Source organism: Siphateles boraxobius, unplaced genomic scaffold, assembly GCF_051911475.1.
Source record: "Siphateles boraxobius isolate OS27281-9 unplaced genomic scaffold, OSU_SipBor_1 41, whole genome shotgun sequence".
NCBI lineage: Eukaryota > Metazoa > Chordata > Actinopteri > Cypriniformes > Leuciscidae > Siphateles > Siphateles boraxobius.
The window spans coordinates 17,667,107-17,686,129 of record NW_027509042.1 but is presented as its reverse complement, the minus strand read 5'-3'; the positions used below and the strand labels follow the sequence as shown (position 1 = coordinate 17,686,129).

The 19,023-nt window shown below is 36.9% G+C and overlaps 1 protein-coding gene across 3 annotated transcripts in view; it reads left to right on the top strand.

Moving 5' to 3' along the window:
• shroom2a (shroom family member 2a) overlaps positions 1 to 19,023 on the top strand; it is a 53,887-nt gene that overhangs the window by 13,797 nt on the left and 21,067 nt on the right. For all 3 annotated transcript variants that reach the window (XM_077198726.1, XM_077198725.1, XM_077198734.1), the window contains exon 2: positions 10,998 to 11,146. In XM_077198726.1, the coding sequence (XP_077054841.1) occupies positions 10,998 to 11,146 (149 nt within the window). The remainder of the gene's footprint in view (positions 1 to 10,997; positions 11,147 to 19,023) is intronic.

Here is a 19,023-nt window from a genome sequence, read left to right as displayed (position 1 = left end):
ATTAATGTGCGTGGACACAGAGCTCTGTGAACAGCCAGCCTCTTTAGCAATGACCTTTTGTGTCTTGTCCTCCTTGTGCTAGATGTCAATGGTCGTCTTTTGGACAGCTGTCAAGTCAACAGTCTTCCCCATGATTGTGTAGCCTACAGAACTAGACTGAGAGACAATTTAAAGGCCTTTGCAGGTGTTGAGTTAATTAGCTGATTAGAGTGTGGTACCAAGTGTCTTCAATATTGAACCTTTTTACAATATTGTAATTTTCTGAGATACTGATTTTGGGGTTTTCATTAGTTGTCAGTCATAATCATCAAAATTAAAAGGAATGAACACTTGAAATATATCAGTCTAGGTGTAATGAATGAATATAATATCCAAATTTTACTTTTTGAATGAAATTACTTAAATAAATCAACTTTTTGATGACATTCTAATTATATGACCACCACCGGTATCTTCAGATTTTCCGGAATATTAGATAATCTATGAAAACTACGTGAACAAAAATTTGTAAACGTGCTACATCTCAATTTATTTATTTGTACCATACAGTAGAAGTTTGTTCTCCCAGTTGTGATGGAAAAGTACATACTTTGAGAATGAAGACAGCACCTGTGTTGAGAGACATCATATGGCCATAAAATTGTCTTTGTTAGCATTGAGAGAAATCAGTTGATACCTAAGTTCATAGCTTGCTTTCTTAAGCACCTTTATTAAACTGAAAAATAAAAAGGGAATCTCATCTTTTATGGTGCAAGAGGTTGTGGTGGTTACTAATATAAAAACTGTTGGCGTACTATTTTAAACGTTCAGTTTTCATATACTATTTAGGATGGATGGTTTGCAAATTCAGATTATTATGATTGCCATCTACTGTACATTTCAGAGATTTGTGAAATTTTCAACTATTGTTTCTTATTGTACTGGTCTTTTGAAATTAGACATTTAGTTGTCATGGTCTGGATTTCATTTAGGCATACAGATGACAGAGTAAATAATGAAAAATTATTTATTGACAAGTGTTAAGAAAGAAGACATGTTTTATGAGAACTGTATTACGCCTCGAAAGGGAAAAAGCTTAACAAGGGACTGCTACAGAAGATAAAAATAAACATCCATAATAGACTGGTTGCAGGTTAAGTAGCAGTATTTACAGTGTGTTTAACTCACTTGATTTTCTTTGCTCACTCTGTTTTTCAGTGGATTGTCTCACTACTTTTCTCTGAGATTCCTTAGGCAAACTGGCAGTGCCAGGAACAGCACTGGAATGTTGAAGCTTTGCTTGATTATCCAAATGTACTGAATTATCTTTGACAGCCTGAAGCCCGTTGGACTTGCATGATACAGCATCTGGGATGAATTTAGATAGGATTATAGGAACCTGGGCTTCTTTGTGAAGGATGAGAGCATTATGGTCTTACTAAATTCCTAAAATAATTCCTCTGCACAAAGTGAGGTCATTGTAACCTGTTTGGCGACAGGCTATCTGTATATTTGTGAGTCTGTCTGTCTGTATGTGTATGTATATTAATGAACTAGGACTGAACGAATTTCTTTTCTAACCAAGCTCTTTATCTTCTGTATTATTTAACAAAGACAAGCAATAAATCATTGTATAGTAGTGGTGAGAATCTTTAGGCACCTCAAGATCCAATTCCAAAACTATTCTTGATCTACTTATTTTTCTTATTAATTAATCTTATTAATAAAACTTAAAATCTTTTTTATTTAATTACATTTGTAATTATAAGTACTTTTTAAAATAATTAAAAATAATTAAAATTAAAACAATTGCATTTTAGGAATTTTAAATATATAAACTAAAATAGCTTCAAAACATAAAAGCCTGAAATAATGAGGCACAAAAAAAACCACTACTAGCAAAAAATGAAGAGTGCGTTTAGTATTTATGAATATGGCTGAATGTTTTCCATTGAAGAGCTGTGATTGATTTTTCTCTTTCTCATCTTTACTGTTGTTGGATTATTCTGCACACTTCAAGCTTAACATCAAGCAAAGGACGCGTTTCTTACAGCGCATATCCTGTGCAATGAAGCCCGCGAATGTCCTCGTACACACGCAGCGACATCGTGCACCTGCGGTTAAAAACTAAGTTCAGAATCGTTGGAGGGAGAATCTTTTCTCCCACCCCTATTGTATAGTTTGACCAACACAATATTAGATTAAACATAAATGCCCGGTTTCACAGACAGGGTTTAGATTAAGCCAGGATTAGGCCTTAGTTCAATTAGGACATTCAAGTAGCTTTTATATATGTTCCTTAGAAAAAAAAACATTAGAGAGACAAAACAATGGCATGAGACAAAACAATGGCAGTGACATATTTTAAGATATGTCAGTGCAAGTTGCTTTCAGTTAAAACAGCTCAAACATGCATTTTAGTCTGGGACTGTCTTAAGCCTTGTCTGTGAAACTGGGGGAAACTGTTCTTTCCTGTAGGCCAGGCCTATATGCATAACGTGCCAAGTTGATGCTTCCTCTGCGGTCTGCTTTAATCTCGCGTGTCAGGTGACTAGATATCGCAGCCTTTGCGGTTAAAAAAAATCTCATTTTATCATATCGCGATATTATCGCAAAAATGCAATTAACCCGTTCCGCCCTAGTAGTGCTGGTGTTAATGCAGCACAAGCTGTTTGTTGTGGTTCAGGAGGAACTGTAAAAGGTGACTGCTGTGTGGGTTGCGATGCTCGGTGACTGACATGAAATGCCATGATGACGTGTGATTTCTGCGCAAGCAGGGTGCGCGGAGGCATGAAAATAGTTGACCGGCAGGTAGGACATTGTATCATTGCATTTGTTACAAATTGGACGAAGATTTTATGGTCCTATCCCTTTCACAGTCAAAATATGCATATAAATACATATAGACCACTTAACTTAGTGATTGCTATCAGGATGTGAATAGACTTTCAACCAGCATAACAAAAAACAAATCGCCTACCCTTCCTTTAAAGCAGCTGGTGCCACACCTGATACTGACTGCTACTTTTGATATAGACATATTTATATATTATGCATATAATATTTTTTTTTCTGAAGAATGCTAGAGTGTTGTGGATAATTGCCAGAATGTTGCTTTGAAGTTGCGAAGGTGTTAAATAGTTTTTAGTGCATTGTCATGCATTTGTTAGGGTCAAGAAAGTGCCAAAAATCCCTCTTTTTGCCTGTTTTATTGATTGCATACTCTTACAAAAACGCTTTGTTTTGACCATATTTGATACATAAGGTGAAAGAGGGCTGCAGGAAGCAGCTTTATTTACTAAGTTTTTATACAGAAAAATGGGACGAATTAAAATTCCCATCATTCCTCTCATACTGTTTATTTGCCAAAGGTCTTCGCATTTTTTTTTTAAATCCTCAATTTCAATAAACTCTAATAATCCTGTTTTACACTGCATGCATACTCTGTGTAGCCTTTCACACACCGCCCGTGTTTGTTTTTCATTTATGCATGCTTTCAATGCACACAGACCCTAAAAGGGCTGCCATTTAATGAACGCTGGTAAACCTATTTGCGGACAATATGATTCATCAGTTGTTTGTCATGCCCCGACCCGTTGTGAGCAAATTTGATGTGGACGGCTCCTTCACCTTGCATACTGAAAGCCATCATAAAAAATGTCTGTTAATGATAGTCTTCTTTTTTTTCTTTTCTTTTTTTACAGTAATTACTTCACTTGAGGAGTGGCAGGAATGAGTCGAATTTTGACAAGCTTTCATCAGTATTTATTTCAAAAGAGCTTGACTTTTAACTCGGCAATACATGTCTGTTCATGTTCAGAGTAAGAATTATCAGGAAAGAGTATTTAGCCTCACTTTACATGTTTTGAAGTATTTCATGACCTTTGCTCTTATCTTTTCTGAGCACTTGCTCAATTCAAACACACACATGCGCACGCATCCATTGTTTAGAGAGCTCCAAACTGCCAAAGGCTGCTGTGGAAATAATGGTGTTTGTTTAAAGAAACACACCACTTTGTGTAGGCTGTCCTTAGATATGGAGACGACAGCCATTTGCGGTCTGAAGGGAAGAGCACAAAAGTTGTCACACTTAATAAGCAGCCTTGAATCTGGAAGCATTTCCCCATTCCCATGCAAGCACAATTTAAATAAGATATTAATTGTACAATTAAGACAGCTTTTTTAATATAACAGGAGTTTTCGCAAGAGTGCAGAATTCAGTGAGCTTGCACTTAAGAGATTGGCAGCCTTAGTGACTATAAAGGGAGTACTCCTCTCTTGCTTTATTACCCATTCACAGTCTGAATACAAGTTTAGTTTTTCATGCTGCTAAGTACACTAAAGGTGATTGACAGCCACATTTATAATTGAATCAGAAACTGATGATTGACGGTGATAACCAATGGATGAGACAAAGCGGGACAAAATGTGTCCATAAAGTACTTAATTAAACAGTTTTTGCTCTGGTACTGAAATTTGTATTGAGAACTAGGGCTATGGCCAAAAAAATTATCACTATAAAATTTTCCATATCAGTTGATATTGATAATTATCATGATAAAAGTCTAATCTTTATTTCTTTCGGTTTTAAGGCAGGTTTTCCTCTTGAGTGAACGTTTCAGAAACTAGACGGTTAACTGTGATTTTAACATCAGAACATGACAAACACTTGCCGAACAGGTGAACATTTACTGAGTGTGTGGCTATTTTGAGTGTGTGGGCAGCACACACATCGGCTCCAGCCTGTGATCCCTCGGCCAAAATGGCCGCCGCCACGCCAGTGTCTTGTCCAAAAATGGCCGCCGCCATTCATAAGCCCTATGCCAAGATGGGCGCCGCCGTTTCAGAGCCCTCAGACAAGATTGCCACCACCACGCCTGTGTCTTCTGACTAGATGGCCGCCCCTATGCCTGTGTCTTCTGACAAGATGGCCGCCCCCATGCCTGTCTCTTCGGACAAGATGGCTGCCTCTACACCTGTGTCTATGCCGGGGTCTTTGGACAAGATGGGCCTACTCTACACCTGTGTCTTCAGACAAGATGTCCGCCTCTGCCCCTGAAGCGTCGCGTCCGCCCTGGCTCCCTGAAGCGTTGCATCCGCCCTGGCCCCCTTGAATCGATGGATCCGTCCTAGCCCCCTGAAGCGTCGCATCCGCCCCTCGGCGCCCTGCTCCGCATCCTGCCTCCGGGTCTGCCTCCGCACAACCTCCCTCCTGGACAATTTGAGCGGAACGCTCAAAGCTCATAGTATCTTCCTTGATAAGTGTATACATTATATGGTAATTAACACAATTTTTTTTTGACATCCATTACCCTGCACTGCACTTTAAAACAAATCATGGTCTTTTAATTTTGCTTTAGTGGAGTACCAATATAAAAATTCTGTCTAGTACTGATAAGCCAATAATTGTTTTCATGTTATATCTAAAAAACAATAAATGGCTGATATCAAAATTCAATACTATTTTGTTTAAATAAATGAAACAATAAAACTAAAATCTTTTTTTTTTAAATGATTGAAGTGTATTTATTTTATATATTAAATTACATGTCTGCACGGAATCGCAATATCTTGCATCCTTACTATGTATGAATCTTTTGATACTTTAAACACACAAGGGGTTGTCCATACTCTTGAAACACACTCATTAACGCTCTTTATGAGTATGGATGTTGGCTATCGTAGTCCTCTTGATATATGGAATGTGATTGCCGAAAACTTTTTTTTTAAAATCTTTTTGATTATTATTTATTTATTTTAAGGTCTTTTATTTTATTGCCTGGAGGGGAAAGAATTTAGCATTCCTAATGCTAAGCCACAAGGAGCTCATGCTCTTTTGGTTTTGCTAGGATACAATGTTCATTCAAAAGAGCTTAATGTAGCTGGAGTTGACTCAAATTCTTTAGTGTATGATCAAGTTCAGCAGAAACAACAAAAAACATTAGTCATATTATTGTTCTGTACAGGCAGAGTCCTATTATAGCTCTCGGTGTGTATTCTACGGTACATACTCTTATTGTCAAGATTGACAATGGCACCATTGTGAAGAGGTGATGTTTCTCAAATGAACATTTGTTCTTTGAAAATTGTGTGTGTGTGCACCTGGTATTTCTTATACAATATAGAGACTAAATATCCCCTCAAGGATAGTAATACCAGATAGAACAGACTTTTTTTTGATCTCCATGAGAAAAACAGTTTATAAATCATACGAAAGTAAGTTTTTTTGAAAATGTAAAAATGCAGAAAGTGTTCTGTGATGGGGTAGATTTAGGAGTATGGTTAGGGTCAGGGGATTAACTATACAGTTTGTACAGTGTAAAAATCATTATCTATATATGTGTGTGTGTGTGCGTGTGTGCGTGCGCGTGTGTGTATATGCTCGTGCGTGTGTATGTGTGTGTGTTGGGCGCAGCAGGATAGTCAGTAGCTGTAAAACTCAGTGCTCTGTCAGCATAGAGCACAGGACACTAGTCAGCAGAACTCCCACATTCTTCTGTGCCACATCCTTCCCTCACCCCATCCAGTGCCCCAGACCCCTTGCAGAGACTGCCAGGTCATGGAGCTTGTTTCAAGCCGTTGAAAAATTCCTTAGAAATACCACCTGGTTGTTGGACCTGCAGTGGTGTGGTTAGCACATGGCACAGTGGTGCCATTACTATGGTATTTAGATGGTACTTAGATATTGCAAAGAATACTATGATGCATGTCAGAAAAGGGAGTTTGTAGGTTCAACCTATGTCAGCTTGGGTTTCCTCCAGGTTCTCTGGTTTCTCCCATAGTCCAAAGACATGCATGATAGTTGAATTGGAGAGACAAAAAAACTGCCTGTAAGTTTGAGTGAGAGTGTGTATGTGAGTGTGTCGTGTGTGTGCCCTGCAATGGACTAGCCCACAGTCCAGCTTGTTTCCCCACCTGCTGTCTGAGATGCCTGGATAGGCACCAGCCTTCTTCACTACAATCCACCAAAAGGAAATTATGTCTATTACTATTGTATTTACTATTATAATTAAGTAATATCCTAAGACAGTTTTCATCCATTTTTTAATTTATACAGTATATAGCCATGGCCAAAATATTAGTAGTGACATAAATTTTGTGTTTTACAAAGTTTGCTACTTCAGAATTTGTAGGAAATTTTTTCACATGTTTCTATGGTAGACTAGAAAACAATGGTATATCATAAGATTTAAAGACTTTTATTGGCATACACTTTGAATATATGCAAAGAGTATTTACAATGTTGAGCCGTCTTCAATTTGCTCTGGCATGCTAGATATCAGCTTCTAGGCCAAATCCGGACTGATTAGTGCTTGGAGTTGGAGTTGCCTAGCCACAGATCCAAAATTGAAATGAAATGACATCCGAGTCACTACATTATCATTCTTGCGTTGTGACATGGTGCCTCCATCATGCTGGAAAAATGCCCGGATCATCACCAAATTGCTCCTTGATTGTTGGGAGAAGTTGCTCTTGCAGGAAATTTTGTTTCCATTCTTTATTCATGGAAGTGTGTTTTGGGACAGAATTATGAGAGAGCCCACTCCCTTGGATGAAAAGCAACCAATCTTCTGCTGTCCAATTCTTGTATTTCTTGCAGAATTTTAGTGTGCCCTTGATGTTTTTCTCGGAGTGAAGTGGCCTCTTTGTGTGGTAATACACAGTATTCTTTGACAAACCTTGAAGTACCATGTAAGTGACACATGTGAATTTGGTAGTGAGTGTTGTAGGACTTGAGACCGGACTCAAGTCCAAAACAATATATTCATGGTCTTGCTCTTGTCACAAAATCTGCAGATCTGTTTTGTCATGCAAATGCATGATACTGAGAAGAAAATAATTTTCTTTTTTTCACTCTCACCTCTGCTTTTACCTCACATTTCTACAAATAACACCCCACCCTCATTCCCGATGATCCAACAATGTTTGCTATGTTTATGTTGGTCTGATACCTCTCTTGTGAACATTTCCATTGTTCTAAGTCATTTATTCTCTCAGTATGTTTCAGAATGCCAGAGGGGGGCACCCAATAGCGAGCCTGTTTAACATTAACGTTTGAGGTTATTCTAAGTACTTCTTATTTCGTCCTCCTTAAAGTTTTCCTTGTTTTATAAACTCTGAGGGGGGCTCTTGAGACCGGATGTCACAGAGTCCTGCTGCTGTTAAAATAATAAAAAGCAGGAAAGACCAAAGGAATAGCCACATTTGTGCATTCTTGACCAAGCACGTATACTCACTAAGATGTTTTATTATAGGGCCGATTGGCATTTGAATCTAACCACAGCTGGAGATGAAGCTTGCATGAATTATTACTCAAGGTTTGTTGTCCATTTGAGCTTAAAGTTGACCTTCTAAAAACATGTGGACCTGTTGCTAATAGCACCATGTAATAGTGTAAAAAAAGTGCATGTCTGTGTGTATGAATATTATCTCCCCAGAAAGGATCAAGTTTGAGTAATAGACCCTGCAAAGTAAATAATAAACAGTCATGATCAACTTTGGGGTAAAGGATCAAATAGCAGATAACTGGCTTACTGGAAGATAGAGCAGCATTACATATCATGTCAGGAATTTACTTTACTTTAGACCAAACCCCCTATTTGGCTACATTTTCCCTGAAATCCTCTCTTTATGACAGAATATGTATGATTAACTCGCTTTTAGTTCGGCTGTGGAGGTAAAGTGCTAATGTGGAACGCTTATGACTTGCCCCCCTGTGCTGATTTAGAAAGGTGAACATGCCTTTCTCATTTGGTCATTTAAGGCTAAACGCCTACAGCAATAATAATATATTTGGCACTAGAGTGCATGCAGTTGTTTAGGAAATGCTCTAAGACTTTGTTCACACTGCACATATCTGGTTTTTCAAATTGCATGTGATTAAGATAATATATGTTTGTTCATACAGTCCATATCCAGTTAACGTACTCTTAAGGGTGGGCGATATGACCAAAATCATATTTAATGGTATGAGAAGTTTTATTTCATGATAATGATTTATATCTCTATTTCATTTTTTAAAATTAAAAATAAGAACAAAGAAGCAAATTACAAACGGTAGGACAAATGCAATAGAGCAAAGATACAAATTAAATAAACTTGTTTCAGCTACAGTAGGTTTATTTAACATAAGTAATAAGAAATACAAAAGAAATTGAATAATCAAGTGTATGACTAAAACACTGCATGGCCTTCACTGTATGAATTCAACATGAACTGATACTTATTAAAGGTACAAAAGTGATTAATTCAAGAGCAGTAAGTGATTTTCTCTTTTTCTTTTGTTGTTTGATTAACATTAATGACAGACACTGTCATTACGCTGCTGTCCCTTTAAAACTAAATGCACTGATCCAATTTACTGACACATCCGATTTTCACCCAACTATTTACGTTAATTTAAGACATAACCAACTGTTTACATGAATACTCCACACAACGTGCATCTTGACATTATTGTGCGTCTATCTGACCATTCAAACACAATAAGATTCGAAAGAGAACTGAATTCACGTTCGCATGCTGTCTGAGAGAGTCGGCTTTCTGTGAACTTGCTTCAGCTGTGTCAGTCAGCGCGAGCACCAACCGCATTGAGTTATTTTTCACAGCTTATTGCGCTTAGTAACTTTGTTAAACATCATACACATTCTGAATTTGTCGTTGCATGCTGTCTAAGAGAGGCGGCTTTCTGTGTGCACGCTTCAGCTGTCTGTCAGTCAGCGCGAGCACCAACCGCATTGAGTTATTTTTCACAGTTTATTGCGTTTAGTAACTTTGTTAAACATCATACACATTCTGAATTTGTCGTTGCATGCTGTCTAAGAGAGGCGGCTTTCTGTGTGCACGCTTCAGCTGTCTGTCAGTCAGCGCGAGCACCAACCGCATTGAGTTTTTTTTTCAGCGCTTATTGCGCTCAACATCAAACACGTCCCACTCTTTATTTTCTCATTAATGCATGTTTCTTTAACACTCTTATGTGTATATGTCTTTTAGTAATGTGCTACCCTGATATATTTGCATACCGCAAAATAAACAATACAGTAAAACCTCTACCGATAGATACTTTATACCGTGGTCGCGATATATATCTTCATATCGCCCAGCCCATCTACACTGGTTTCTATAGTAAAAAACTCTACCTGAGAGTCTATGCATTTACTGCATCATGTAGCCTTTTAGAAAACAGCAACAGAAATAGTTCCAAACAAAGCCGGAGTAGAACCGTGGCTTACACAGAGCAACAAACAGCGGTTTCATTACGGAATTTATTATTTATTTATTTTAAATAGTGAACGATTCAATAGTCCATTCATGAAGACAGCCACATGCTTTGTTTCTTAATGAATTAGATGTTTTGAACAAAGCAAAATGTAGATGATATGAAAAGCTTCAGGAGCTGTCCGTTACAGGCCCAAACTAGCCAATATACCAGGCCAGCACAAAAACACTCAGCAAGATATTGTCTAATGATCACAATTCCAATTTTTTTTTAAACATTTGCCTCTGCTCATGTCTATCGTGACATCACACCATGATACCGAATAACATAAGTGTTGTTGTCATTAGTGTGTTTTACATATTCTTGCATACTGTTTCATTATTCACTACAGAGAACGTACAATATAGTTTTTTGGGTAAAAAGTTAGAAAAAATGTGACCGACTACTGCACATTGTGTATGACATAACGTATGCATTGTCCCAGATGAATAAAACAATTGAATGTGACCGTTCACACTGAAACATTTGGATAAAAATCTGATTTCGCTAAACTGATTTAAGTTGGATATCCCAAACAATCAGATTTTTGCTCCCCATCTAAAGACAGCCTAACTGCACTGCACTACCTGACAGGCTAGTCGTTTACAAAAGGTGAATGCTTGTCCATATATTGTCATTGTTCGATTTCAGCCACACAACAAAGGGAGTGCTCCTAGTATAGATCTATTAATTTGAAGGTGATGCATGGTCACGAAACGGACAGTTTTGATTGAGCCTGAGTGTATTTTGTCTGTCACAGGTGGAAGAGGGCAGTAAGGCCGCAACCGCAAGACTGCAGCCTGGAGATGAAATCATCAATATCAACAACATTTCTCTCACCGGCTTCAGACAAGAGGCCATCTGTCTAGTCAAGGGCTCCCACAAGACTCTCAGCTTGGTTGTGAAAAGGTAATTTATCCATAACCTCACTATTATTTTTGGTCCCTGTTTACACCTGATTATAAGATCTCAGGGGATCTGATCACAAGCGGTCAAGCTGTTTTCACCTAACATGCCTCACAAATTTCGAGGGTATGAACATCATACATGCATAACTCACTGCGTCAGTGTTTTATTGCAGGTTGATAAAGAAGCACAGAAAGTCAACAGACTGTTGTTTCCAAATATACTTTCAAATTTTAATCTCATTGCAGATGAGTAAAGTGCCTATCATCAACTTCTTAAATTCACAGTTGCTAAGGTTTAAAAATTAGAATCATTTTTTTAGCACAATGATTAATTGGCAGATTAAAACAGATGAAACAGATGTTAATATCAGGTGTAAACAAAGTATTTGACATTTTTCTCCTCTTAGTGAAAAGATAGGCCTATTTGTGGTTGTTGACTTACTCTTGCTTCATATTAAAGATGCACTTAATATTTTGAGCAGGATTATTTGCGTTCCCATCAATATTGTATTGCTCCATTAGGTAGAAACACCAGTGAATCAATATACGTTACAGGTGGGTAGTGAGTGAGTGTGTGTGTAGCCGTTGGGGATTGGTGTTGTTTGCATCACTAATTCAGCTGATGCTAAGGGAGCCGTTGAATTCCTGACATTCCAGTTTTGCCAGATTGCTTTCTGGCAAGTACAAGTTTAAATGAGAAATGTACAACATTTTAAGTATATTTTTCATTATTGTCACAAATTAGTGCATAGTGATAAATTGATTGATTAGGAATTTAGAATTTTAAATATTTTTTCCTCATTTTATGGAATAACTTTTTTGTATCTTTTAGATGCATCAAATTCTTTTAAAATTGTAATCTCTTTTATTTTCAATGTAGTCTCAGATTTTAGTTCCCGACTAATAAAAAAAACATTATTCAATTTATTCTTTTCTGTTGGTGGACATTTACCTATTTGACATGTTTACATTCTTGTGAACAATGTAATTGCTAATCTTTCTGTTTGTTAAGAGACAGTATTAAGAACATGGTACTGTGTGTGAAGAGTGAAAGTGCTAAGGGATTCAATCCATGTCTGTATGTCAGTGATTTTAGTTATAGCTCCAGTAACATGACTGTTTTTCTAATTCAAACATTAAATTGTGTATTTTCTGTACTCAGCCACCCTTCCTAGTTCCACTAACGTAGCCAAAGGCTGACATTAGAGTGAGCAGCCACTATGATTTTCACTAACAACCATCGCTGAAGCTGCAACCATCTATCTGATGCAGTAGATTTGCATACAGGCTGGAAGTGTTCGCAGCCAGTGGACATTGCGGGTAGAGAGCGTGTGTCGAATATGTGATGCAAATGAAGTGATTTGGTCCTGATTCACGTGGTCTGATGGTTATCAGGTTTTTTCACGACTTCTGCTCTTTTCCAACTCCAAACACAAGGGTGAGATTTTCTCACCTTGAAAGCAGTGTATGCGTATGTTTACAGCAACACTTACAACAATGTGGTCTCTATGCTAGAAATGAAATAAATGGATGCAGAATAGTTTCGGGTTTCAGCTATAAAGGCCAAATTTAATTTTTTACATTATTATCTTGTCCTTATAGAAAAATGTGCATTATGAAAGCCGTAATATTTTTCACTGGCCCATTTTCATTGGCCCATTGCAGCTGAAGAGGAGCAAGCTGGTAAGTCCACTTCTTTGTGTGCCAAACACTGTCCTCTTTGTCTCAGTTTGGCATATCTGGGCAACACTAAGTATGTTTGGTCGCATTACAGGATAACTGCTAAACAAACAATGTCATCCAGGGAGAAAAACTGCCTCTGTTTATCTATTGCACAGAGCCATTACTGCGGGTTTGCAGCGGCACGGAAGGTGACTCAAACTCTACGTTAAGGTGACTTGAACATCCGTTGAAGATAGTTGACTTTTGAATTCATTGAAATTTGGCAAAGTTATCCATTTAAAGTTAAATTTGGATCAAAGCTTAGATTAAACGAGATCAATGATGTTTGATTTTGGCCTGAGTGGATTTTTGTCTCCGTTTTACTGGAGTAATGTTTTGTAGATGAGGGTTGTGTTTGGTGACATCAAAAGGATTGTCTCTGTTTCATATCTCCAACAATGAAACAAATGTGGGCCGATTAGGCAATCGGGGATAAGTGGTTGACATTGTTAAACAGACACGTAACAACTCACAGCTTATTCAGTTTGATTGATGTATTCCAATAGAGTAATCAGAAAGGATTTCAGGGACATTTCATGATGCATGCATTTGAATGTTTAAATCAAGAGAACCTGAACCCTCATTTGGAAAAAAAATCATATGTAGCTGTGATTTTGTTGTGCATACATTTCCCTGTATTTTCCTGTGCCTGTTGCAGATTATTTCAGTGGGCAACAAGACATAACCGAGTCAGAATTAGCAAACACAAAGCAGATAAGTCATTTCTGGACCACAGTGGAAGGTGCAGCATGTTTGGGCAATCTGTCGACTGATGTTTCACAAGAGGTGTGAGAATCTCATCCAGAATGGCTTTATTGTTTACAAGGATAGCCTGATTGTTCAAGTTTCTATACCATTCAAAAGTCTGGGGTCAGTAAGTTTTTTCTTTTTTAATTGATTTGAAATTAATATTTGTATTCAGCAAAGACATTAAGTTGATCAAAAGTGTCAGTAAAGACCTTTTAAAGACTATTTTAAATATATGCTGTCTATTTGTCAAAGAATCCTGAAAAAAGGACCATGGTCTCCAAAAAAAAAAAAAACTGCAATAAGAGTGTTTCTTAAGCACCAAATCAGAATGATTTAATGTGACACTGAACTAATGGCTGCTGAAAATTAAATTACATGTTAAAAAATATATTAAAATAGAAAACAGTTCTTTTAAATTGTTATATTTCATAATGCAGTTTTGGTGAGTAAAAGAGAGTTCTTTCAAAAACATTTTAACATTTTGGTTGCTCTTTATTTTACAGTACATGCATTTACGTGTACTTACACTGTACGCACCTAAGAAAGTACTGGTTAATAAAAGGTAACTACATGGGTTAAGGTTAGGTTTAGGGGTTGGTTCAGGCCAGGGTTAGTACCTAGTTATTATCTAGTTATTGTAATAACTATAATAAATACATAGTATGTAAATGGGGAACAGGACTGTAAAATAAAGTGTTACCAAAAACCCTACCAACCCCAATTATATTGTGTGTGCGTGCGTGTGTGTGTGTTGGGCCCAGAAAAATGTTTTCATTAAATCTACAACTTCAAAAAAAAAAAAAAAATGTATCCCAGATTTAAAGCGTGGTCTCAGGCTACTAAACCCCACTGTAAATAACATGCATGTGTATAGCCAACAAATAACATGCCGTCACACCACTCCACCCTCACCCTCATGTTGTTTTAAAAACCTGTTGAGGTAAGTGTAATTGTCATAATTCTTCAAATTTGTATGACAAATTTGTCATGTTTTGTCAGCCTAAAGCAGATGACTAGGTTGTGTTAACAAAACAACCCTGACCCTGGCGAACCATGTGCCTCGATCTGTACCATTACGATAAAGCAGAGGGTGATGTGGCTTTTAACAGTGTACTTTTTGAAAGGGATTGCATGCATGTGTAAGACCAAAGCAAAAAAGGAGTTTGACTGTGAAATGAGGAAATAGGAAGTTGTTGAGTTTGTGGGTGGTGCCTGTTTTGCATATGCTGACTTCATTTGAAACTATGAGATCATGGTATGAGCTGGAATAGAATGTTTAGTTTGGCATGGCCAAGGCACTGGACAAACAGAGAAAGTAGGATTTACAGTGGAACAAGGCCATCTGTATGCTTTAATACTCAGTTCATGCATATTAAGAACTTTGTTTTAATTTAAAATTAAAGGTGCTCACAGTAGTTTTTTATTGATACTTTTCCCAAAGAAAGGAACAGTACTTTTGAAAAATGCTTAAAGGTATAGTTCACTCAAAGAAAATTCTGTCATTAATTACTCACTCTCATTACTCACTCTCATGTCGTTTCAAACCCGTTGGACCTTCGTTCATCTTCAGAACACAAATGAAAGATTAAGACACAAATTAAGATATTTTTGATGAATGAAGGTCTTAAGGGTTTGGAACAACATGAGGGTGAGTAGTTAATGACAGAATTTTCATTTTTTGGGGAGCTAACCCTTTAAAATGATGTAGACTCAAATGAGATGAAGACTCTTGTCATTCAGTGAGCACGTTCCCATGCACACCAATACGCTGATAACTCACAAAAATCAGCTTATTAAAAATAGCCCGTTGACAGCAATGCAATTAAATCACTTTTTTACAAGACTTAATTGATACATTTTTTTATTTCCCAGTAGTGAAATCTAAACATAATAATTCATCAGGGCTCTAAATTAGCCTTTTTACTTGGTAGCACTGGTGCTCCCAACTTCAAAAAGTTAGGAGCACAACAATATACTCTTCTACCAGAACTAGACTACCGGAAGCCAGTGATATGCACTTAATGCACTTAAACTTGTACTTAAACTCATTTTCAAATAGTTCCCAGGGAACTCGGCTTTAGTTCTATAATAATAATTTTTAATAGTTAAGTGTCGTATCAGTATCCTAATAAAAGCGGTTTTATTTTAGAATGAGTAAAGTCCTCATGGGGCCTCCATTTGAGATCACATAACCAGCCCAATCCTACTGACTTTATCTTTGTTGCCACCTGTTAATGGACACTTTTGCTTGTGTAATAAATCCATCATGATTGACTATGAATTTCTACAAAGCCATTGGTAACTTTTAATTGCTTTTGCGTGATACAGTATTCATACCAATTCACTTAGTTTACCTTTAATTATACTTTTGTATTAATGTAACTGTTTATTTACAATGAAATACTATAAAATACTGAGTAATACTACATAAACAAGTTTTTTTTGCAAATTCTGTTTTTGCGATAGTAATTTGCCATAGTAATAAATATGATAAATGTCACAGTGATTAATTCGATGAACTGCTCTAACATGATTACCAAACTCTAAGGTGAATGAAATTCATCCCATGACACACTAAATATTATATCGCCCATGCATCACGCAGCATTGAGTGTTTCTGTGGATGCCAGTGTGTCCAGATTCCCCACTGAGTAGGTAATCTAACTGCTGTGATATTGGGATTATGGTCAGTGTGATTAAAATGGGATTTGGAGTCTGCTGCTTCTGGATTAGATAATTCATCCACACTTTTACAGACTGTCTTGTCTGGCGTGACAATAGGAGCTAAATGATTATATAATACTGTTACTTTAATGCAATATCTGTCTTCAGTCAACAACCAGTTTCTAAATATTTTTTTTTCCCTAAAGTTTGATTTTGGTTTCAGAAATAAACACATTTCTCTATAAACACACAATCTGTTATTTAAAGGCTATTCTACAGTATGAATGAGCGTGTACTGATGTTTTGATCAAAAGAAGCAAACTGGATTTTACCCCGACAGAGATAGATGCGGATGGTCCAGGACAGGTGCACAATAGCAAGAGTACAAATACATTTAAGTGTGTTTAAAAAAAAAAAAAAACTAGTGCTTCAAACGTTCTCAGTTGGCAGCTTTTACAGAAAAGTACCTATCAAGCAGCAGTTTCATCTGCAACAGTGAAGAGAAAATTTGTGCTGAGTTTCAAAGAAGTAGACACATCTGGAACTGGTGAAATGGAAGAGGAGATACAAATGGGCAGGATGACCTTTTTAATTATAAATGATCCAAAAAGAGCATGGATTGTCTGTTAAAAGAGCCCTACAATCAAATAACACAGAAGTGCTGCAGAAAGCATGATATGAAATTGAGTTATGATATTATAATAATCTGGCTGCTTGAATGTATAATACCTGAAATAATACAGCACTTAATATTAAATGGTTTTACTGTAGTAATTGATCAATTTAATACAACCTTTACTGAAAGCACAATCGCATAGTGATTCCAAACTTTTGAACAATAGTGTACATGTTGCGATCTGCTGCTGTGGAGATTATTTTCCCATGGTACGCAATATGCATGAATAGTGTGGTTATGATTTGGAATTCCAACAGTGAATTTACACAGAATCCTTTAGAATTTTAAGAGTGACGTACAGGCTGTCGTGTGAAAGAGGTGTGTCTTGAGTGATGTTTAGAGTTACTCACTTGTGACTGATTCAGTAAAATATTTTTGTTTTAGGAACGTCTGCCAACTGACTTGTCATGACCTTGAATTCTCTTGTGAAACTTATCAAAGAGAATGTGTATTGCTGTGATTCAGATTCAGTCATTCTTATGAATGATTTCTACACGTTTATTCTGTGAAGTTTAGATTGTGCATTTACTATTCTCAGAAATTTTATTGGAAAAAGACCTCAGGAGAGCAAGTTTTATTCATTATAGTTTATTGACAAAAACTATATATATATTTTTTGACTGTGATGAGTTTGAATGCCCCATTGACATTATTGACCCAAGGGACCTTTTATAATAAACAGATCAAATCCAGAGGCCAGTCCTCCTTCTACAGCTAACTCCTCACACAGTACGACTACAGCCATCTAGTGGCTGAGAGCCATAACACAATAATGGATTGTGTATTATAGCACAAATGGGTTGTCTAAAAAAAAAAACGTTCAGACTGTAGAATCAAATGGACTTTATAGTACTCTTTTTGGAGCTTTTTGACAACCTCTTGTCCTAATCTGGCTAATCTGTACCACTTATATTGTACAGAAAAGTCTGGACATTTTGCTAGATAATTCCTTTTGTGTTCTACAAGGAAAAAAATCAAAAACCTTCAGTGCCACTGGGGCGAGGGAAAAAGGACAATGCAAAGATAAATCAAAGTTTTGTTTTTAGTGAACATATCCCTTTAAATGCATAAACTTCTAAATTGAAGTGTGTGTGTGTGTGTGTGTGTGTGTGTGTGTGTGTGTGTGTGTGTGTGTGTGTGTGTGTGTGTGTGTGTGTGTGTGTGTGTGTGTGTGTGTGTGTGTGTGTGTGTGTGTGTGTGTGTGTGTGTGTGTGTGTGTGTGTGTGTGTGTGTGTGTGTGTGTGTGTGTCTGTCTGTCTGTCTGTCTGTCTGTCTGTCTGAGAGAGAGAGAGCCGTGTTTCTTGGCCACCAAATCAATGTTACAATAATTTCTGAAGGAACTTCATGTAACTGTAGACTGGAGTAATAACTGCTGAAAATTCAGCTTTCCCACCACAGAAATAAATTTCATTTTAAACTATATTAAAGTAGAAAACTGCTGTTTTACATTATGTTAATATTTCACAATATTACTGTTGTACTGTAATTTTTATCAAATAAATGCAGTCGTGATGAGACTTTCAAAAACATTTTAAAAATCTTAATGACACCAAATGTTTGAGCAGTAGTGTATATGTATAGCGAGGCATTCTATATATTATATTTTATATATTTGGCTGGTGAACGAAAGTGTCAGTGTTATACATTGGAATTGTAGACGGAATAATCCTGAGGTGATCAACTGGGATTCCCCCCATTCCTTGAACTTTCCCCCCCATTTTTTTATTTGTCATACTTCCTTTAAGCCTTCTGTTGAAGGAAGATATGTTTCTGTAAGAATCCTTATCCCTCTTGCAATAGGCCAACTGTCTGTATTAATTGATAATTTTAATGATTTCCCAGGATGCAGCTGGAATGGGTTCTATTCTTCCATTGGGCTTTAATACAGACTTTGGTTGCAAGGCTGCCGAAAATAGGACATTAACCTGTCCCTCTTTTAGTAGGTATACTATTAAATTGCATCTAAATGACTAAGTATTTCAGCTACAGAATGTAGTTTAAATGTTAAAGTGATGCATTATGTAATAGGCCCATCTAGGATGTGTATTCCAGTGTATTGCCATGCC